The following is a 24,262-nucleotide window of genomic DNA, read 5'->3' on the forward strand; positions in this document are numbered from 1 at the left end:
ATACACGATGTGGTGGTATACGTGCTTCCTACCCCATTCCCGTGCTTTCGTGGAGAACGATTGTAAAATACAGTGCTTGTAAAAGCACAACTTAAAACTGTAAAAAGCGCATAATTAGTTTTTCCGTATTGAATGGGCCTGCGGCCACAACCCCTTACCTTCTCCAAAAATGTACCTCGAGTTTGGAGGGCTTAGTACATTCCCTTGGGGGAACCTGGCACTTCTAATGAATCAGAATATCTCTGCAGCGTTTAAATAATAACTGAACTGTTAGAAAAAGATGGGCAATTGCAATTCAGTAAAGGTCACGAAAAAATGTAAGAAATCTTTAATTAAATTCGTGTGTCAAACATATGAATCATTTCTGCAGGGACAAAGGTTTCTCAAAATTAGTCACTAGTAACACTCCAGGTGGCGTGAACAAGATTTGATTACTCGAACAAGTTTAGTTGACAACAAAGCCCTTTCAACAAGATATCACAATTTGCACTACATAAGATACTTGGAAGGTATTAAGAATATATGGTGTGGGAGGCAAGTTGTTAGAAGCAGTGAAAAGTTTTTATCGAGGATGTAAGGCATGTGTACGTGTAGGAAGAGAGGAAAGTGATTGGTTCTCAGTGAATGTAGGTTTGCGGCAGGGGTGTGTGATGTCTCCATGGTTGTTTAATTTGTTTATGGATGGGGTTGTTAGGGAGGTAAATGCAAGAGTCCTGGAAAGAGGGGCAAGTATGAAGTCTGTTGGGGATGAGAGAGCTTGGGAAGTGAGTCAGTTGTTGTTCGCTGATGATACAGCGCTGGTGGCTGATTCATGTGAGAAACTGCAGAAGCTGGTGACTGAGTTTGGTAAAGTGTGTGGAAGAAGAAAGTTAAGAGTAAATGTGAATAAGAGCAAGGTTATTAGGTACAGTAGGGTTGAGGGTCAAGTCAATTGGGAGGTGAGTTTGAATGGAGAAAAACTGGAGGAAGTGAAGTGTTTTAGATATCTGGGAGTGGATCTGTCAGCGGATGGAACCATGGAAGCGGAAGTGGATCATAGGGTGGGGGAGGGGGCGAAAATTTTGGGAGCCTTGAAAAATGTGTGGAAGTCGAGAACATTATCTCGGAAAGCAAAAATGGGTATGTTTGAAGGAATAGTGGTTCCAACAATGTTGTATGGTTGCGAGGCGTGGGCTATGGATAGAGTTGTGCGCAGGAGGATGGATGTGCTGGAAATGAGATGTTTGAGGACAATGTGTGGTGTGAGGTGGTTTGATCGAGTAAGTAACGTAAGGGTAAGAGAGATGTGTGGAAATAAAAAGAGCGTGGTTGAGAGAGCAGAAGAGGGTGTTTTGAAATGGTTTGGGCACATGGAGAGAATGAGTGAGGAAAGATTGACCAAGAGGATATATGTGTCGGAGGTGGAGGGAACGAGGAGAAGAGGGAGACCAAATTGGAGGTGGAAAGATGGAGTGAAAAAGATTTTGTGTGATCGGGGCCTGAACATGCAGGAGGGTGAAAGGAGGGCAAGGAATAGAGTGAATTGGAGCGATGTGGTATACAGGGGTTGACGTGCTGTCAGTGGATTGAATCAAGGCATGTGAAGCGTCTGGGGTAAACCATGGAAAGCTGTGTAGGTATGTATATTTGCGTGTGTGGACGTGTGTATGTACGTGTGTATGGGGGTTGGGCCATTTCTTTCGTCTGTTTCCTCGCGCTACCTCGCAAACGCGGGAGACAGCGACAAAGTATAAAAAAAAAAAAAAAAAAAAAAAAAAAAAAAAAAAAAGATACTTGGCAATGCTTCCCCCTTGTACTGCACAAACAGAGTGCTCTCAATTCTGATATCTCACTTCCAGCAAGACTATGAAAAACTTATTTGCATGAACAACTCACCTACCAAATTTGATGTCCCTACAGCTAAGTAATTTTCAATGCAAGTTTGGTACTGCTTTACTTTCAAAGAAATTTAAACTAGTTATGTACCCTTTAGATATGCCCAATTTCGAGTTAATTACAAATCTAGTTATATGTAGCAGGAAAGATTTAACTTATGAAGAGAAATATGTCAGCATATCCATGAATAAATTTCTTTGTCTTTTGTGATAGCAATGAAATTTCAAAATATATACAAAAATTCTCAAAGTATATATCATTCATTCAGATATCTTGGGCCTTGTAAGGCTAATAATTTATTTGCAAATGATATTCCATTATCTAAGTACTGAGAATAATCACTGCAATGGTGTCCTTAAATCTTTATATCAATGTCTATTAAAAGTTTTTATAAACATTATGAACATCAAAAGTGTACCTTTTATAAACTAGTTATTTTATATGCATTCAAGTTAACAGGCTAGTCTTGGACTTAAGTTTTCCAAAATACAAATTTTCTATGCCTTAAAAAGCTCCTTTTTTATTAAACTTAACCTTCTGGTGAAGGACGAAGTATGTAGCCTTCCAACATCAGTCTCATGGCACAGCCAAGAACCATCCACACTCAGTCAAAAATGTTAACTTCTAAATACAGTGCTATTTACAGTCACTAAACCTCTAGCCTACATTGGTTCTTTATGGCTCTTTCTAATAAGCTCAGATATAAGGCAAATCCAAATTCTAATATACTTAGCATCATTACTTCTTGTATATTGTCTCTGAAGGCAATACAAATTCTTAAGGCTGACTACTTGCTTCATCACTGGATTTGAGATGTAATTCAGTGTTTCACTGCTTAACTTGGAGGTAGATAAAATGTAATCTCAAACATCTTTGGTCTCTGCATAAGGGAAGCTGTGCATACTATCATAACCGATATTCAAGAATTCATAAGAAATGTTAAATTCAATAAAAATAAGTTGCAAGGAGTAAATTCATAACACTATGATGCAAAATGATACAACAGTTATATATACAAGTCGTTGATTTCTGAAAAACTATATTAAAATATTTTCAATACATTCTCATTTGTGTGTTCAGTCATGATAAAAATGCATTTTCTATTAATATGTTGCCAGATTCTATGAATAAACAAGGTTCTATGAAGTATATAAAGATGTAGTTTAAAACTTTTATTACGATACCATGAAATATTTGAAAATCTTTTTCTTTCAAAACAAATTCAAAGATTGAACATAAGTAGCGAGATTAAATAATTCTAACTGGAAAATACTTTATCTAAATATGCAGGTAATGCCATCAAGAAAAATATGTTGCATGACAAAATATTAGCTAACACACAGGGTTATGCTAAACAATAACAGATACAGTGACTATATTTGTACTGTGTCTACTGGTGTTATAAAATACTGAAAATATAGCTAGCTAAATGCCACAAATACTGGTTCTCCATCTGACTAGGTAATAATATGAACATGTATTTAAAGCACTTCATACATGTCAAAATGCTTATGAAATATGTACAAAATATAAATGAGTACCACTAATTTCACAATGCAACAAATACAATTCTATCAAGACTATCTATTAGACCATGTTAGTTTTACACTTTAGGCATTTTATGCAGTTATAAAACTACCCTATCATTTGTTTGGTTGAAACAATTTGGTTTTATGAAAAAAAAAAAAATCACAGAACGATAAAGCTTTGGTGAAACATAATATAACAATGAAAGAGGAAAATTCTAAAATGAAACCACAAATATGGAACTGAAGTTTAAGAGAATAATTAGGAAATAAATATGCAAAAATTCAATGGAATGATTAGGCAATAAATGTAACCAGTGCTTTGCTTTTGCTTTACTGACTATAAAAAAATGAAATTTCAAGAATATCTCCAAATAGAGAAGAAATATGATCTGATATTATTAATGACTTTCATTATCGAAGGTGTATTTGTTCAACAATGAAAAATAATCATTCTATACATGCTTAACGTATAAAGTAGCTGGTAAGTGAATGACGAGATGATATTTCGCTCAGTATAGTCAGTGAATATTTTAATGACCCAGCAAACTAATCTCTTTATGCACTGGCTATAGCCAGTGGATATTTGAATGACCCTGCAATTAATCTCTATGTACATAATCAGAAGACCTTTCTCAATGGAGGAACTAAGACGTCATCCATCACCCACTCTACTAGTGTCACCCTCTCTGGATCCCTAGCTCTCTATTAGACTAAGAATTGTGTAAAAATATGGCCTTATTAACAAGTTTTGATAATTTTAAACTAAAACACTATACACATTAAATCATTTTGCAAAAACCAAAGCAAACATCATTCGATCCCCCTCTAACATTTGAAAGGTGGCGACCTTCCAAGTAAGGTGTGGATTGCAAGTGTTGAGACTTGACATGACAGTGATATTCCCTACACTTCAAAACAAATAATGCTCTGCCATTTCTGCGTGGTTGCAGATTTGGATATGTCTCAATGTTGTGAGGAGAGACCAATACTATTTCATTATATTCAAAGAAAAACAAAATCTGAAGCAAATCGTGCTTCTCTCTTCCATTAACCTATTCATGGTTTACTTAAGACCCAGCTTTGATGTGGACTTTTGTCCTTGACTGGAGTCTCCAATGTAAAAAGAAAAAAAAAAAGCATTACAAATAGCAAATTACTAATATTCTTTTAAATAAATCATCTTGGCCTTTCCTAAATTTAATGAAGAAGAAGTATATAATAAACTGCTAAACATTTTTTTATATTGGAGGACATAAAAGAAATCAATTATTGCAGACACAGATAACCATATCAAAAAATAGTACACAACAGACTTATGAAGAACAGGTTTCACTCAAATACTCCTCTGCTTGTTGCCTTACTTTAATAATTTTCAAATATGACACCTGTTTACCACCTTATTATAGAAGCAGAAATCATTAGAATTCAAATATGCTACAGAGTAAATGAAAATCTTGTGAAACATACATAACTAAAACCAAGTAATCACTGAAAATCTATCTATATCTCTGATGCCTGAATCCTTTAGTAACTCCCTCAAGCGGGTGGCCAAGGCAAAAGGGTCCCTAAAAATCAGCATATAAAAACAAAACAAAAGATGAAATCATTTAAAAATGAAATTACTTAAAATTGATCTTTGGAAACAAAATCTTTCAACAGAAAAAAAAAAAAAAACGATCAATATTAGAGTAGCAAAGCAGGGTAGAATGTAAAACTCTCTCCCAAAATTCTGAATCTGTATCTACAACACTGATAAATAATTCCTCTGAAGTTTAAACAACAACAATCATACCACTATATCCCCCCCTCCCCCCAAGGATCCCTTTTAGGGAGTTCCTGCAGCTTCAAGGCTGCACTTCATGGTGGAGCAGGGGAGTTATGGACCTCCTTTAGAGTGAGAAGGTCTCTGACAAGACTGTACTCTTTTGCATCCACTGATAACGAAAAAGCCCAGCTGAAGGTAACTTTTTGTTCACTAGCAGAAAAGTCTGGTAACACATAAATCACATCACTAACCTAACCAATGAAAATTGTCATTCCTTCCCCAATATAATGAATTACAGGACCCACAGCAACAAACTCTTGCACACTAAGAAAATCCACTCTTACTGCACCAGTCCTGCCACCACTCATAATGTACTCCTGCCTGACCCATTCCAATGAAATCCCTTCTCCCAAAGACACCAAAATATTCATGAAACACTCCTAAAAACTCAGTGTCAAACCAACCTCAACCTAAACAGGAAAGTCATGAAAAACCTATACAAAATCCATCCACAAGCAACTGCTTACTCACCTTTCACTCTCACTGATACAAGCAATACAATTAAAACAAAGAACTATCTTGCTATCGGCCTTGACAATATATCAAACTTTCACATAAAATACTATCCAAGCACTTAAGGATTTGTTCAACCACTCTTGGTTACAGAACACAATTCATAACATCTGGAAACCTTCAAACACTGTACCAGTCCTAAAACCCTTTAAATCACCTAACATCCCTTCCTCATATTGCCCTACAACTCTTTTATCATCAGTATCCAAACTCTATGAATAACTGATCCATAACTGAGCCTTAGAGGGAATATCCTCACTTGGCCCCCTTCTCTGTTCCTTCTTTAGGAAAATTAAAAACTGAAGGGGAGTATTTCCAGCCCCACTCCCACTCTTTTAGTCACCTTTTATGACACACAGGGAATACATGGGAAGTATCTCTTTGTACATGGTGGAATGTGTGACATCTAACATATTACAGCATCACTCACCTGATCAACATAAATTTTCAACTTATCCTTTCACATCACTAGTCTACCTCTCAACTGCACATCACAACATTCATTAAGATCATGAATAATTCTTAAAAATTCTTAGTGTATCTATCTTTTACCTAATGAAAGGTAATTCTGAAATTTCATGAAATATTTCATAATCATGTAAAACTTTTCATAAACTTTGTTTTCTTACATTCAGTAGATTTACTTAATACCCAAATGTTATTTCTACTCTAATTCTGCTGATTCATACCACTGATTGACCATTCCTATATGGTAAAAATTTACAGACATAACTGTAAACCTTAGTCAGTAATCAAACCATTTCTATCACATATTGTAAAAGAACATTACTTTATATTTAGTACATCTGTAAAGACAAGAAAATACCTCTGTGGGTCTTAAAATGGCAGTGATGTTATCTGTATTCATTTATAACAACTTAATTCATTTTGTTAATTTGGTCCTAAGCAAGGTCTTCAGTATGCCACAACAAATATATTAACTACCTATCAATATGTACTTCATAATTTCAAATCCTAAGAAGGGCAACACATACATGATTTTTCCTAAAATTTTTATCATTTATCTTGACACTTTAATGTACCAAAAAATAAACAAGAGAGCTCAAAACAGTTGCCAGCAATTCTCAAAAATTTATTCTGAAGTGTATATAACTGTAGAAAAGAACTGATGAAACATACAAACACTATGCAATATATAATGAAATAGAAGTCATTTATGGTCTCAACAACTAGCAGTAATCTTAAGTGAAATACTGGGACATATTTTTAACCAAAAATGTCAACTTTCCTACAGGGACTTAAGATATCCTTCATCAATATCTAAAAACAACATATATAGTTTGTATATCAATATCTAAGCCTCTAGCCAATTCCTATATATCATTATATCTACATAAAACAGTTGCAACTTGCCTTATGGTTTTTAGCAATGGCTATATGCACAATCATATGATAAGGAGGGATATCACATCAATGAAGGGATATTATAGGAAGCAAAATTGCAAACACAATACTTGAGAGCAATTGCATTCAAATGTTTCATAACATATGAAGTCTTAGCTTTAAAAATGTTCTTGACATCACTATAGAAAGACTAAATCATGTATCCTTTTAACTTTCTTTTTTTCATTCTAAGCTTTTGTACATATTCACCATTTAGAAAACATATTTTTCTTCTCATCAGTCATAGAAAAAGTTTTCTTAAAGAATATGCATACACATTCTGTATTTAGCAATATTTACTGTACTACACTAACTCTTTGAAGTGTGTAGGCACAAAACCAATCCACAATCAGATGCTAACATCTAAGTATGTTGTTTCCTACTACATGAGGTGGCATCTTCCTGGTCAACAAGTAATCCACTTAATGACCAACTCTGCAAATACATAAACAAAACCTGCAACTCTGGCCATAATCCAGACCTAAAAAACTGACTAACATGCTGATGCATTCACTCCAGTCTTAAACATGGATCTCAAAGACTGCATGTAAAATATTCATTATGGCTGAAACCAAATGTAAATTTCATGCTTAGCCATTATCCGTATATAGATTTGGAAGGTTATACTGATAATTATTAAATTCTGGTAATAATATGAAAGTGATATAAACTGTATGGATAAAATACATTCAGGCAGCCAATACATATACTTATGAGTAAATTCCACCTACTGAGTTTTCCTTTAGCACTTAAATCCCTTTCTGCAGGTTTAAGTAACATTGACCTTTTAACAAAACATGCACAGAACACATAAGTATCTTATGAAGTCAAGTACATTTAGTCCCATCAAACGATGACCTACTAACCAGGGATTCACTTATCTGGCATTCATGGAAAAAAATAATGTAAAAAAAAAATCGTGAACAGCAATAGCAAGAGACTGCTCACAAGAAAGATAATTCATTCACAAGTGGAGGCATTTACCAAGGCATATAATAGAGTTGCAGTTTTTTGGCAGGTGGTAGTTGGTAGGCAGCCAATGACCAGGGAGGTAAATTACCAGTACTACCTGCCTAGATATTGGGAGGTTTAGTGATGGCTGTATAACCAGCCAGCACTTCAGTGGTTGTCAAGTCGCACTCCTTTGACCCAGGTAGTTGTCTTTTCTTTCTGCCTCACTCCCATGTGGACTGCTAGCATTTTCTCCACAAAAATACAATCTCTCCTTGTTACACAAAACACTTGACAACGTTTATTTCACATAACTCATTCTTTGTAACTAAGTTTCCCTACAGTGAGTGCTACGTGCAAGCCCTGCCTTTTGGCAAAATGGTAGAAGCAATGGATAGGAGTGGTAAGCAGAAACATTCTACAGGAAAATATGGTAGTAATACTATGTAGGAACATGGGTTGGAGTATTAGGTAGAAGTAGTAGGATGAAAACATTAAGCAGGAGCATTAGCTAGTAGTCAGTAGGAACAATAGGTAGGAACCTCTGAAAACACAATGCTGGAGTTGCCTTCTGCCAATGGCCTGTTAAGAGTGAGGCACTAAAGGCTGAAAAAGTGGCACTAGAGTTCACCAGTTATGGGAACTATTTTGCTGTGGCCATCCCCTTGAGAGAGTTCCCAATGGGAATGGGAGTCAGAGATATAGATAGACAAATAAATGGAATTATGGTTTTCTCACTAATGTGGAATCCACCTATTTAATAGTTAACAAAAATATCAGGCCAAAGCAGAAAAAACAAACAGCCGGTCCTGAGTGTGGCTGAAAGGGAAAGTTGTGGTGGTGATGCCAAATGACTGCGGTAACCATATACAGTGCAAATTGATATTCTAATTCATAACAAATGCATATGAAAATATACGAAGACATCTAAACATTTTTTTCTGCATCATGAAAGGACTTCAGTGACTTTTTTCAAGGATACTGAAACCATCATACTCATGGTTAATGAAATGAGAAAAAAAAATCTACAGCCCAAAAAATAATCAGCTAATCCTGTAAGTGAACACAAAAGAAAAAGTTGTGGTGGTGGTGGGAAAGGGGAGACAGGTGGAGGGATTGAACACCAGTCAGCTCAATTCTTCTCTCCTACTCTTTCTTGGTCCATCACTACAGGCCCTCAAAGCTGGCTTCTTTGATTAGTTGTTATCGAGGAAATCTCTTCCCTTCTTTGATTTTGCTAACAATACATCTGAGGTATTACTATTAATCACTGCAAATATGAAAGAATGGATGTGAGTAATGATAAAGGTGAGGGAAGGTCTGAGAGGGAGTAACTACAGCTTCTCTCTCCCCCCTCCATCTCACTTGCTCCACTTCTACAGGCCCTTACAGCTGGCATCTTTCTATCTATCTATATCTCAGATGCTTGTACCTTTTATCCAATTCTATTATTGTTCACTACATATGAGAGAAAACTGGTGTTAGAAAGAGATGAGGAAGGATCTCCAACAAATATCACTACTTGCTGCTGTCAAATTAAGAAAAAAGTTCACCAATTTCAATTAATCTAATGGCTCCATCAAATTTTTGGGATGAATTCAAGAAATTCAAATGATTTCTAAAACCACATTAAATATCACCTCCACACTCCGAATAGAACTCACCACCACTCTTCACTACCATGTCCACCTACGCTTAAATATTCAGTATGCTTCTACTAAAGAATACTCCAGACAGTTTTTGTCCTGTTTTCCTATAATATGCACTTTGATATTTATATTAGTCACAGGGTGGCAGATATAAGGTGTTTGGGTCAGGGTGGTATGTTAAAGTGAGAGTGTCATGGAGAGTGCTTTGGTGAAGAGAGACGAGGTGGTGAAAGCCTTACGTAAGATAAAATGTGGCAAAGCAGCAAAAGTGGATGGCATTGCACTTGAATTCATTAAAAAAGCAGAAAGAGTAACCATAAAATACAAAAGTGAGAGGAGGAATCTCCAAGGAGGAAATATATGAAACATAAACATTAAAGATATACACAATTAACACACCCTCTAGATCGAAGGTGAGTCAGAATACTGTACAAGTCACTGGAAGGGGCAGTGGCCTAAATATGAATAACTAATGGGAGATAGTTAATCACAGAGAAATTATTTCTGATGCTTATGACAGCTAAAAAATGAATGTGAGCAGATGTGGCCTTTCTTTGTCTGCTCCTGGTGCTAGCTAACTCACTAATGCAGGAAATGGTGATCAAGTATGAAAGAAAGAAAAGAAATACTTTCTGGATGGGAAAATCTGATTCATAAGAAGAAATTGGCTTGCTAGAAACATTTACATTCATGCATGATTCCTTAAGGGAAACTATGCATTCTATCACAGTTTGAGAGGTACCACAAACATGGTAAAAGAGCACTTACAAATTAAACTGCCATGTTTTGTAAAAGTAAAGCCAAGCTCTCATTTCCTTTATGGCAATCACAAAGATCAAAGCCTTGTCTCATAAAAAAAGGGAGGGGGGGAACTGGCTTTTGATAAAAATATTTTACACTCTACTTCTACCTTTCAACCTTGAAATCTACAATCTACCATGTGTTTCATTCATCTCCTTCACAAGCTCAAAAACTGGATTCAAAAAGAATGAATTATATGGAAAATGACACCTCATCAAAGATAAATCTGATCAAAACCTGAAGCACATGATTCATAAAAGATATATCTATTGTATCTTTAGGTAGCTATGAAGCAAGATTAATGAGGAACTTATCACTGTCTTTTTTGTTGATAATCATACATACAAAGGAATGATTGACAGAAGATGCCACACATGACTAGTCATTGATACTATTTTGGTACTCTGATTCAACTCTTACTATTGCTACTAAAGCCAAGAAAAAGTGTTAATGTACATAAAATAAGAAATGTCATACAAATCAAGTATATATGCATTATTAATCCATCTAATTATCATATGAATAATAATTTTGGTATTCACACTGTAAACTTCTTGAAAAAACTGAATAAGTACTCAACAGCGGTTCATTATTTACTACCATAATTACAAAAATATCTAGACTACACCTTGTTACTCTTAAAAGTAAACAGAAACAGCATTCAAAAGATTGAGACATAATACCAACAGCTGAAACTTGCTTTTAATCTTACACTGGTATGCTTTGTCCAGAGGACTTTTAAAAAAAAAAATTACATATGAACTACTGTTTATCCTGAAGTAATGGCTTACATCACAGAAGAAGAATACCCTATATAAATGATGTTCACACAAATGCTCATATTTGAATACCCACCATAAAGATGCTATAGTTCTTCTTGGTTTCCCTGTCCAGTGTGCAAGACTTGTCCTCGTATTACATCATTATTATGCATGGTAGCAGAATGCATGAGGAGGCTAGAGGTCATGCTGTTGGTGGCCATGATCAGCAAAATAAGGATTACTATCATAATAACAAGAGTAATGAATACGAGTTTCTTTGCTGTACGAAGCTGGTCTTCAACAGCAGACTGACGATGAAGCAACTGGTCAATCTGGAAACATAAAAATTGTTGGCATGACAGTTCAAGTGAAGAAAATCTGCATACTCACTGGCATTAGTTTTAGACAAGAAAAAGAATACCTTAGTATCATCTATAAACAATATATCTGGTCTATACTATGCCTTACCTGCCTGGTCATCTGCAATTTCAAAAGCAAACATAACAAAATTACAAACCATCCAAAACAGAGCACTTAAACTCAAACATTCAACACCAGCACAATGAAACAAAAATACTTTCAATACAATCCCATCTCATGTGCTCAAAATCCAATTCTATGCAACAACACTGACCCCTTCCTATCTAAACCACATTATAACCATTCTTAAACTTTCACTCAGAAATAACAACCTCACCTCATCTCCACTTCAGCCACCTGTACTTACAATTCCCTTAACCCAAGCAAACACCACACAAAAAAACATTCACACTAAAACTGATATACTCCCAACACCCTCTCATTTGACCCAGTTTTTTTTGAGTTCCCATACCTTTCTCTTGTCCTCCTGCTGTGCCCCCAGTCAAATAAACATAAAAGGTAACTACCATTACAAATAAAATAGAAATACTTCTCACACAACATTCAAATGGATACTCAATGGTGTCATGACACTATAGAGATGTGAGCAAAGATCATACATCCTATGTTTCTCTGATCCAAATCTTTTAATGCCATTCAAATCAAGGTTCAGTTTCCAATGAGTTCAGATTCATTTGAGTACCAGTTATTTCTACTTGGCTGGTGGCACTCTAGAAAATGTGGGAGATGGCAAAAGGGATGGTAGCGTTCACTCAATAAACTAATGACCAACCTTTGATATAAGCTCAGGTGAGAGTGATGCTGGAGATGGAGCAGTTGTTGACGTTTCCTGTGCAGCATCTGCTGCAGATACACCTACCCGTACACGCCTCTCAAACAGATCATCTTTGTTTATACCCTAATGTTGAAAGACAACCTCGTTACAAGATATCACTTAATAGTTTTTCTTATAAATGCAAGTGATACAGAAATCAGAACTATAAATGTATCAATGCTCACCCTATATCTTAAACAAGCTAGAAGTTTCTACACCTTAAGCAGCAGGTAAGTCTTATCCCTAAACATTTCAGTTGCATCACGCCACGGTTATATAAATTCTGCAGATCACTCTCAAAAGTACCACCATCCTGACTTCTGTGTCAAAATGCTTGAAACCCTCTTACATCCTCTACACCAAAAGTGCTGGTCTTACTTTCCATCTCATGAAGATTAAGCTACTGGGCTAGCAGACATTATAAAACTATCATTTTAATGTTTTCCTTTCTTTACTTCTTTTTTCATTCCATGCTTTTTCCATGATTTTCATACAATATTAAGTCATTCTACCAACACGAAACTCTTTCGATTATTTTTTCCTTGCCTACTTTCTTCTGAGGGGCTGGCCTTGATAAGGCATTTTATGTGAAAGAAGGAATTGTAGCACTCAAATTTTCACTTTATAACCATGTATCTCATGTTACATACTTCATTCTGAAACTCTCATTTCTTGCAACATCCAATTCTCTACTTTATAATCTTATATCAAAAATTTATTACATCTGCTTCCACTTTTTCTGTCATTCTATAACTAAAAACTATGTTTCACTCCTGTACATAAAGGAAATGTTCAGCAACAGCTTCTTACTGGAAAGAAACCACAAAGAGCATAGTATATTGCACTAAGGTGTACCTGGCGTGAAATTATGCTTGGAAGAAATCCATAATTATCACACATTGACTGCCTGACTTAATGTAGTCCAATCAAAACCCACCATACCAATTAAGAGGAAAGTTTACTAATTATCACATTCCTTCCTTTACTTATGGATAATGCACATATTTTCTGTAAGAATTTTTTGTTCTGTTTTGAGCAATGGGTGAGGGGAAATTTCAAAGGAACTCCACTGCTAAGGGGTTAATAACTCCTTACTTTCACATAGTTCTATATTTCAGGCCATCTCAATGTCAATAAAGACGATATCAGATGCGGTTTCTTTATCTCAGCTGTTTTGGAATTCATAATATATTTTCATGCACTGACAGGCAGGATCTGTTACTATGTCTTGTCAATTTTTCTCATCTTCCTTCAAAACAATTTGATTATTGCCTATGAGATAGCACTTCTTAGTGAAATGTTTGACCAGTGCCATAAGCACTTCTTAGTGAAATGTTTGACCAGTGCCATAAAGAATGAGCTAAATTTCAGAGGAAAGTCCTCCCCGATATATCTAAGCCTCTGTTTCAATTATTTCATGTCTCCCATTGACTCTTGTACATCAAACAACCTGCTACCACTTTAGCTTCAGGCATCAATCTAAATATGGACTTACCACATGATAAAACAACAAACTGATGACATCATCATGATGAGGAGGTCAGGAAGCAAGTCTCATAGGATCATCATCTAAAATAGCCTAAAATGATAAAAGGTGTAACCATCTAGCAACAGGAATGGATGAAGGCAGGCAAGTATGAATGTGTACATGTGTATATGTCTGTATGTGTATGTATGTATATGTTATGTATATGTATGTATATGGGTGTTTATGTATATATATGTGTATACGAGTGGATGGGCCATTCTTCGTCTATTTCCTGGCACTACCTCACTAACACGGGACAGCGATTATGTATGATAAAAAAATATGATAATCTAGCTTTTATAATGCCCTTGGCCCCATGAGGCAACATTTCACCCGGCACATGAATAATAAATAAACAGCATAGTCTAGCAATCAACTTAAGAAGTTAAGTTTCAAAACATTAATGCTAAAGACTTAAAAACATCAAACAATTCATTTCCTTAACCAGGCTGAACATGTAAATGCTTCAGAACTTTCTGAAGGGAAAACCAGAAAACAAAAGCATAAGGTATCATTATGTGAATAACCAATGGCTGAACAGGGTATGTATCTGTAAAATTTGTTCGTTCTTGTTAAACAAATGATGAAGACTTTCCATATCACTATTACATCCCTTGTAGTAATATCATAAAAAATGCCGACTCAAGAAACCTCAACTATAAAAATCACATGGTATGAAAGAGAACACAAAGCTAAGGTATATAAAAAGTTTGTCTGCTGCTAAAGATAAAGAGAAGTACTAAATAGAATAAAGTATATCAAGTACATCAGCTAATTTTTCAGGTCTCATAACTTCTTTGGCTGTAGAAATGAGAAATTAAGAACAGTTGGTTATGCCAAGTTCACAGAAAGACCATGAAATAGAATTTTCCTGCATTTTTCACTATCTACTGACCTTGAACAGTTGAGAAACTTCCTGGGAAGTAAGAGCACTTGCTGATGCAGCAGCTCCCATTACCAGAAACTTATCACGAACCAATGCAGCAGGTGCCAACTGTTCACTCACTGTAACTCCAATGTCCATCTGTGTGCCAGGCTCAAGAACCCCCGCTGAAGGACGGACAAGATATTTCTCTGGAGAGGTAGTCTTTATCTAAAGGAAACAAATAAATGATAAACTTTAACTAACATAATAACATAATAGTAACATTAAACAACTGCTGAAATTCAAATTCTTGAGGTGTGTAAATGATGTCAGAATGGAGGAATGTGCATATGTACAAAATCAGCAGCCTTTAGAGGAAGTTCTGATTGAACCCAATTTTAGTGTCAACATTTGACTTACACTATGAAACAGAACTTTCTGCATTACAGCAATTACACTCAAAACTAGCACTAACATAAAATTTCCACCTTACTTATCAGGATATAGTTCCAAAATCATACTTGAAATGAAACAAGTGTCTACTATCAACATCTCAACTATCTGCACACAGAAAGGATACTTCCTACATATTTTGCAGACCTACAAATCAAGTTAAACTACCAAATTCTGGCAAGCAGCCTGGAGATAGAGCCTTCTAAAATGGTCTTTTTTTGCTCCTAGGCAAGTGTCTTAGCAAAACAATACTCACCTTGTACATTCTAAGGCTAGGATAACTAACATTTTCGATTTCTTGAATGGCTTTATGATATGACGGTGTGCAGTGGCAGTGCTAGCCTGAGTTTCCTAGTACAAGGCATAGTAATCTGCCATCTCAATCATGAGTCACTCCTTGTCATCCATAATCCTGACATCCTAAGCAGGTATAAGTGCAACTGGAGTCTTGCCAGGAACTTTTCATGTGGTGACATGGGGAACTTCCATCCTTACTCTTCCAGATGATGAAGCATTTGGCATCTTTTAGGGACTCTTATAAGCTATTTCCTAAAATCTGGCACTGTGAATAACATTGAATGAGCCACCCAATATAACAGTCAACTATCTCAAGTTAGCAAATTTTCAGGTGGAAAACTCTAGCTTTGAAATCTAACACAGTGGTGCAGTACTTGTGCAACATTCTTTAGGGAGAACCCAGTACATGCATGTGGTAATGTTCTGTCCCTTCTGGATTTAGCCTTATCATTATTGCAATATCAAATAACCTTCAGGCCCCTTTCTGAGGAGGGACTCCTGAAGCCTCAAGAAAGTATTACTTCCAGTAGCAGGAAAATGATGGACTCCTTTGGAGTGAGAGGTTCCCTGACATGAATGTACTCACTCTTGTCAACAGATGATGACACAGCCTTACTGAAGGCAACTTTTCATTCACAGTGTAACCATAAGCAAGCAAAGCCTGGTAACATCAGATTTGACATATCAATACATAAATCCTTGAGTCTTTCCCACTTTGTTCCACCGGCCACAACTCCAAACATGTACTTCCTTCATTCTTCCTCCAAAAATGCTAATTTTGTTATGCAAGAGGCCACCATTTTATGGCATACCAAAAGCTTATCTATTGATTTCTACTCACATTTACACTTTTACTGTAATAACCTGTAGTAAAACACGAAGTTCTTGGAAATACTTTAAGATCATAAGTCATACATGAGTGACTTAGTTACCCCACTGCATGACAGTCAACTTTCTGTACCTTTTAACTATTTTTATGTGTCTAGGAATGGTGGTTTACAAGTAGGAGTGTACTGTACTTCAAAATCAATTTCTAATGGAGCAAAGAAACTTATTCTCTAAGATCTAAATTATACAATGCATTTGTTGAAAGCTAGTGAAACTCATTCTCTTCAGTCAGTGTTTAAACTGTTCCTGTATATACAGTGCCATGTTATAAGAGTAATGCTTTCCATTCACAACACATATAGCAAAGGTTTAAGCCTACATCAAAGTAGGGTCAAAAATGTGTTATTCACTGTTATGTCACCAGTTCTTGTGGGGCTAAGTTCACACTAACTTTGGCATAAGCAGTTGCAAGGACACTTCTTAATGCTCAGGAATAAATTATATCCAACACTTTTAATTATACGATGCAAATGGTTATATCATGTATGGCCACTTGCATACTTTAATCAAAAGGGGTCAGATATGCAGGAAGATATAGTATACATGACAGCACACATGATTTGTGTAAATGGGGCCACTGTTCATTTGTTTTTGACACTGCCCTGCTACGGCAGAAGTCTTCCATGGTGGTTGTTCCATGGAACACTTGTGTCACCTGCAGTGCAGCACAGTTATTGCATTCAGAGCAAAATGAGAATGCTGTGGAAACAGTGTTTGAAAATTTAAAAAAAAATCTGTATTCTTCCATGACCAAAGGTGTTATCTTCATATTTTGACCCATGGTCCAACCTTTCACAGAGGGCTTAACTCTGGCAAAATCCCAAACTGGGAAACATCTGTATAAAGTTTTGTGCTTATGTGATTTAAGCTTTTCAAGTTATGAAAAAGACATGCTGCAAGTCAAAGTGTGAATCATCAAGACGGATAAGCAAAGATGATGTTTGGACTATGAGAACTGACTAAGCAATCTCCGAGTGTCTGCCATGCTATGCAAATGGCACGGGTAAAGGTAAGCCCTAACAGATTTAGTTGTGAAAAATATATATATATATATATATATATATATATATATTGCTGTGACTTACCTTGAAAGCTACAGGTATATTTGTAGGGTTGGTCAAAATAATATTTGCTGTAGCACCAATACGACAGTTACTAAACATGAGCTCCTCACTAGGATCAATTTCTATAAATACATCTACAAAAGAAAAATACAAATTAGAATAGTAATAAATGTATCTAACTCCTGAAATGGAGAAACATACAAATGATTATATATCTATACAAAAAACTAAGAGTGTAATTTTCCAATCAGTGCAAATTAGCAGCACTGGTTGAAAAAAGGACAAGATATACCAATACACTACAGATAGATTTCTCAGTCTCAGGAGAGTGCAGTAAATAATGACAAGTAACATAACATACAATGCAGCTTGAAGTTAGTTATACCTACAGAATAAGAAATGTGAGCAAGAGAAAAGGTTGAATGGTTCGTGACGCAGATGGGACTGCATCAAGGATGTGTGATATCACTGTAGTCGTTAAACAGTTTTCCATGAAGTGCAACAGGGGGATAAAACAGGATGGTTTGTATGTTAAGTTTCAGTGGGGAGGACTTGAAGGAAATGGAGAGCTTGAGTTTACGTGATAATGAATGAAACTATCAAGTGCAGGGGGATAAAGTCCTTGGAGCATTTACAAGCGTGTGGAGGTCAATGTCTTTAGGGCAAAATGAAGAGAAAGAGACTTCGCTAAGGGTATCAAGGTCTGAACACTAAGGAGGGATAGAGATATCAATGAGATAGAATGAACTTGGCCTATGGAGAGAGAGAGAGAGAGAGAGAGAGAGAGAGAGAGAGAAGGGGAGGGGGGGGGGTTGGAATGTGCTGTCAGTGAGCTGAACTAGGGCATTTGTAGTGGTTTACGTACACCCTAGAAAGGTCTGTGGGGCTTGGATGTGAACGGTAGGCTCTAGTTTCAGTACATTATACATTCTGATTCAAAAAGGCGTCACTAATCTGATTGGGATGTTTTAAACAGATGACTGCACTTTTTATGTAGATGACTGCACTTTTTATGCAATGTTAAATCTTATTTCACTCTTGAAAGTGCACAATTACATGAACTTCACACAAAGAAAAATGTAACTAATTTACAGATTTCAAGAAAAAAGAATGTTATATAATATGATAAGGACACTCCTAAATCTCATAAAACTGCCTGTGTAGATACCAAAATGCAAACAAAGTCGACATATTTAGGACTACAAGCGATGCGAGGCACACTTTTGCTGTGCTGGCGTTGCTTCAACCACTTCAATGTCAAACTTTAACCTATGCAATTTCCTTGCACTGAGGCAATAACAACTAACTCTTAAATTCATTCGATTGTCTGCCTTCATGGAAGATCTTTGACAGAATTCTTCTTCAAACATCCTTTGGACAAGTGTTGCAGTTAGACTTCCTTTTATGATGCTACTCTCTTCATTCACCTAATTCAACAACACCCATCATTCTAGCCTGCATTCAAAAGTTTAATAGAAAAACAATAGTAGAAGTAATGTAATCACATAGTAATGGTAGATTCTACTCTTAGATTCACTGTCCCATGTTCAGTAACACCCCCATTACACTGGTAATGTTTTTGAACCATCATGCATAAAACAGCTAGAGTGAATTAGTGCAAATGAGGCCACGGTTCATTTGTTCCCGACTGTACCTCATTAAGGTGATAAAAGTTAGGTATAAAAAATGGATATTCAATTGCTGTATCATCTTCTAAAACAAAACTGCACTAAGAAGAACAAAGGTTAAACATAAACTTTTTTTTTTTTTTCTTTTTCATACTATTCGCTATTTTCCGCGATAGCGAGGTAGCGTTAAGAACAGAGGACTGGGCCTTTGAGGGAATATCCTCACCTGGACCTCTTCTCTGTTCCTTCTTTTGGAAAATTAAAAAAAAAAAAAAAAAAAAGAGAGGGGAGGATTTCCAGCCCCCCGCTCCCTTCCCTTTTAGTCGCCTTCTACGACACGCAGGGAATACGTGGGAAGTATTCTTTCTCCCCTAATAATATATAAGGGAAAGGAAGAGAAAAAAACCCTCACACATGTTCTTACAGCTCACTCTAAGCAGGGTGTTTTAGACAAGTGGATTCATACTCTACCAAATATAACAAATTTCACCATTTTATTAATGTTCGAAAAAATCCTGTTCATTTATAAAAATATTAATTTTGCCATTCAAGATGTTTTCAGAAATTTTTATTACCAAATTATTACCATAGCTGTTTATAAGATATATGCTTTTATTGTACAAAATTATGAGGTTTTAAGTGAATACATTAAATAAGTATGTTTAAAATATGTAAGGCATCATTCTAAAAAGTTTTCATTTTATTACTAAAATGAAAATAACAGTATAATGTCAAATTCAAAACACATACATAGCACCCGCATATCCATTTTATTTACAATTTATCTCCTCATTAATGATTACTGTTTGTTCCAAGATTTTCAAATAAGTAATTGCATCATAATTTTCTAATACATTAATCATAAATCTCATATAATGCCTTATGTCATGACAATACTGCATGTGCACACTTTCAGTCACATATGAAATATTTTGTCATCACTAAAGTTTACAAGATATTTTAAGTACATTAACAATTACACTAAACCAAATAGATTTTAAAAACTATGCTTCTACTAAGACTTTATCAGACTGTTCTACTTCGACAGGGGCTTCACTGGGCACTTCGTCTTTGTCATCCTTATTTCCATAAACATTAGGGTACTGTGCCATACAGTCAGACATATTGGATGATAATAAGAAACTACAATGATGTGAAAAAATATGAATATAAATATATGCTAAATAATGTTCTGATAAATATATGAGTTGTCCAGATACTGTAAATGGGAAACTAGCCTTGATCTGCAACAACTTTTTTGTACAAATCAGGAAAATCCCCAACCTAATATTACAGGATAAATACAATTGAAGAAATCTAAGTATAATAAATTTTCTTTTCTAAGATTTCAAAATGAATACTCAACCATAAAAGTAAAATCAACGTACTTCCATTAGCTGAGGCTGCTCGTCGGCCCTGTGGTTTACCTTTTAATGGAGAAGCTGGAGGTGGGGCACTTCCCTCTGCAAAATGTACCTGAAAATAAAAATAATGACATTCTTACCCAAAGTTAAATACCTTATGAAAAAGAAAATTTACTTTTTTGTATTAAAACAATAATGCACCAGTGTTTCAAAAACCAAACCAGGCTTACTTTGCGGATGTCAATATCTCCATTAGCGACCAGATTATGGTCAGGTGTCAATTCATCTTCAAACTTGTACTCATAGTTGTCACTGCCACCCCAGTTAGACAGGGACTGGTCAGGGTCCACATAATCCTTTAATGATTTCTTGTCTACAAATTTGATCTTCTCTATCGATTTTGGAGGTAACCATGTTTTGATGATTTTCCACATTGCTGATAAATAAAATAGAAGCTTGACAGGCATTTGCAATGACAGTTTAAGTAAAAAGAATTATGTGATGTGCTCTTACTTTCCTACTTCGCCCAAGCTAGCTCATTAAACAATCGAGTCTCAACCCATTGTTGTATGTTCGCTAACACAGTTAATACAGATAGCACTTACAAAATTCTGTACTTAGTACTGTATCTACATTTTACTTTATGGACTCCTGTTTACCTCAAAGATTCCTTGCATTCATATAAACATTCTTGGATATTCTTCCTTAAACCATTTACTTATGTGGTCTTACACATTACTCCAAATATTCCATCTCACTGATCATCTCAATGCCTCCCATTTTCTTACTATACCATCACCAATGAATAAATATTTGCTTCAAAATATGGCCATATCTTTGATTCAAACTCTCCTGGATAGCACTTTTAATTAGTTAACAAGTTTTCTTGTTACAGAAGACCTCACATTCCCTTGAGGCACAGTATTCAGATCTTTGCCTTTATTTTCTTCCTAGACATATTGCGAAAGCTTTGGAGAAGTACATCTCCTTAAGTGACAGTCTGATCTCAAGAGCTACTTGGAATATACTTTGTAACTTTGACATTCATCTGGAAGGTTGCAGAAACCAAATGAGAGAAAATACACAGATAACATACTTTTATAAAAAATGAAAAAAGTTTGCCATAAAACAGACTTACATAAAGGTTGAGTAACAAAAATCAGTGATCCGTAACACCAAGCAATAATTTGATTTTAGAATTCAAGAATAATTCAGACATGGATATAAAGATTAGTCTAAATATACAGTATCCTTAATAGAGCAGTCTGTATATCTAGTCTATCTATCCATCTATATTTCTCACGTCTGTTCTCTTTGGGAACTCCCTAAAGAAGGTGGCCACAGCAAGAGTCTCCATAGCTGGTGAACTCCAATGCCACCTCTTAGCCTTTAGTGTCTCACCCTTAGCAGGCCAATGGCAGAGGGCAACTCTAATGCAGTGTTTTAGGAGTCTCCTATCTAATGTTCCCACCAAATACTATTGCCTAATGTGTCTACTTCATGTTACAACCTAATAATTCTGCTCAATGCTCCCAGATAATGTTCCTACCTACTACTTCTACCTAATGCTTCTATGTTTGTACCTATTATTTCCATCTATCACTCCTACCATTTTGCCAAAAGGCAGAACCAGCACAAGTCACTTACCATAGAAAAATCTACAGTTACGAAGAATGAGTTGTGTGAGTTAAGTGTCTGTCAAGTGTTATGTGTGACATGGAGAGATTGTATGTTTCTGGACAAAATGCCAGAAGTCCAAAAGTGGGTGAGGCAGAAATCAAAAGACAGCTACCTGAGTCAAAGGAGAGCAGCTTGACAACCAGTGATGTGCTGGCCCACAATGCAGCTGTCACTGATCATCCGATACCCAGGCAACTAGTACCAGTAATATACCTCCCTAGTCAGTGACTGCCTACCAACTACTAACTAATCACAAAGATCGATAGACAGTGTTTCTTGGCAAGCAATGCCAGAAACATCAAGTCCCATTAGTCTTGTAATTTTTTTTTTTTTTTTTTTTGCCGCTGTCTCCCGCGTTTGCGAGGTAGCGCAAGTAAACAGACGAAAGAAATGGCCCAACCCACCCCCATACACATGTATATACATACGTCCACACACGCAAATATACATACCTACACAGCTTTCCATTGTTTACCCCAGACGCTTCACATGCCTTGATTAAATCCACTGACAGCATGTCAACCCCGGTATACCACATCGTTCCAATTCACTCTATTCCTTGCCCTCCTTTCACCCTCCTGCATGTTCAGGCCCCGATCACACAAAATCTTTTTCACTCCATCTTTCCACCTCCAATTTGGTCTCCCTCTTCTCCTCATTCCCTCCACCTCCGACACATATATCCTCTTGGTCAATCTTTCCTCACTCATTCTCTCCATGTGACCAAACCATTTCAAAACACCCTCTTCTGCTCTCTCAACCACGCTCTTTTTATTTCCACACATCTCTCTTACCCTTACGTTACTTACTCGATCAAACCACCTCACACCACACATTGTCCTCAAACACCTCATTTCCAGCACATCCATCCTCCTGCGCACAACTCTATCCATAGTCCACGCCTCGCAACCATACAACATTGTTGGAACCACTATTCCTTCAAACATACCCATTTTTGCTTTCCGAGATAATGTTCTCGACTTCCACACATTCTTCAAGGCTCCCGGAATTTTCGCCCTCTCCCCCACCCTATGATCCACTTCCGCTTCCATGTTTCCATCCGCTGCTAGATCCACTCCCAGATATCTAAAACACTTCACTTCCTCCAGTTTTTCTCCATTCAAACTCACCTCCCAATTGACTTGACCCTCAACCCTACTGTACCTAATAACCTTGCTCTTATTCACATTTACTCTTAACTTTCTTCTTTCACACACTTTACCAAACTCAGTCACCAGCTTCTGCAGTTTCTCACATGAATCAGCCACCAGCACTGTATCATCAGCGAACAACAACTGACTCACTTCCCAAGCTCTCTCATCCCCAACAGACTTCATACTTGCCCCTCTTTCCAAAACTCTTGCATTCACCTCCCTAACAACCCCATCCATAAACAAATTAAACAACCATGGAGACATCACACACCCCTGCCGCAAACCTACATTCACTAAGAACCAATCACTTTCCTCTCTTCCTACACGTACACATGCCTTACATCCTCGATAAAAACTTTTCACTGCTTCTAACAACTTTCCTCCCACACCATATATTCTTAATACCTTCCACAGAGCATCTCTATCAACTCTATCATATGCCTTCTCCAGATCCATAAATGCTACATACAAATCCATTTGCTTTTCTAAGTATTTCTCACATACATTCTTCAAAGCAAACACCTGATCCACACATCCTCTACCACTTCTGAAACCACACTGCTCTTCCCCAATCTGATGCTCTGTACATGCCTTCACCCTCTCAATCAATACCCTCCCATATAATTTGCCAGGAATACTCAACAAACTTATACCTCTGTAATTTGAGCACTCACTCTTATCCCCTTTGCCTTTGTACAATATGCTCTGGATATTTTTTACTTACTTAAAAACCATCACAATACATTTTCAGCAGTCTCTTTGCCTATTTTTCTCACCATGCATTTTGAGGAAGTGAATGCCAAAGTGCAACTTAATGTAACTCTCCTCTAGGAGTCAC

General features: G+C 36.3%; 1 protein-coding gene across 6 annotated transcripts in view; it reads right to left on the reverse strand.

Annotated features, from left to right (window-relative positions):
- Positions 1–3,032: 3,032 nt before the first annotated feature.
- The window catches only part of LOC139765920 (motile sperm domain-containing protein 2-like), a 41,657-nt gene continuing 20,427 nt past the window's right edge, over positions 3,033–24,262 (reverse strand). For 5 of the 6 annotated variants that reach the window (XM_071693885.1, XM_071693882.1, XM_071693883.1 and 2 more), the window contains exons 5-10: positions 20,821–21,026; positions 20,615–20,702; positions 17,620–17,732; positions 14,927–15,124; positions 12,462–12,587; positions 9,925–11,640 (exon numbers count right to left, since the gene is read on the reverse strand). In XM_071693885.1, coding sequence (XP_071549986.1) covers positions 11,413–11,640; positions 12,462–12,587; positions 14,927–15,124; positions 17,620–17,732; positions 20,615–20,702; positions 20,821–21,026 — 959 coding nt within the window. In that variant the 3' untranslated portion in view covers positions 9,925–11,412. Of the gene's footprint in view, positions 11,641–12,461; positions 12,588–14,926; positions 15,125–17,619; positions 17,733–20,614; positions 20,703–20,820; positions 21,027–24,262 lie in introns of all 6 variants that reach the window. The other variant, XM_071693881.1, reaches the window with a different exon arrangement.

This window comes from Panulirus ornatus, chromosome 56 (assembly GCF_036320965.1).
Source record: "Panulirus ornatus isolate Po-2019 chromosome 56, ASM3632096v1, whole genome shotgun sequence".
Lineage (NCBI taxonomy): Eukaryota > Metazoa > Arthropoda > Malacostraca > Decapoda > Palinuridae > Panulirus > Panulirus ornatus.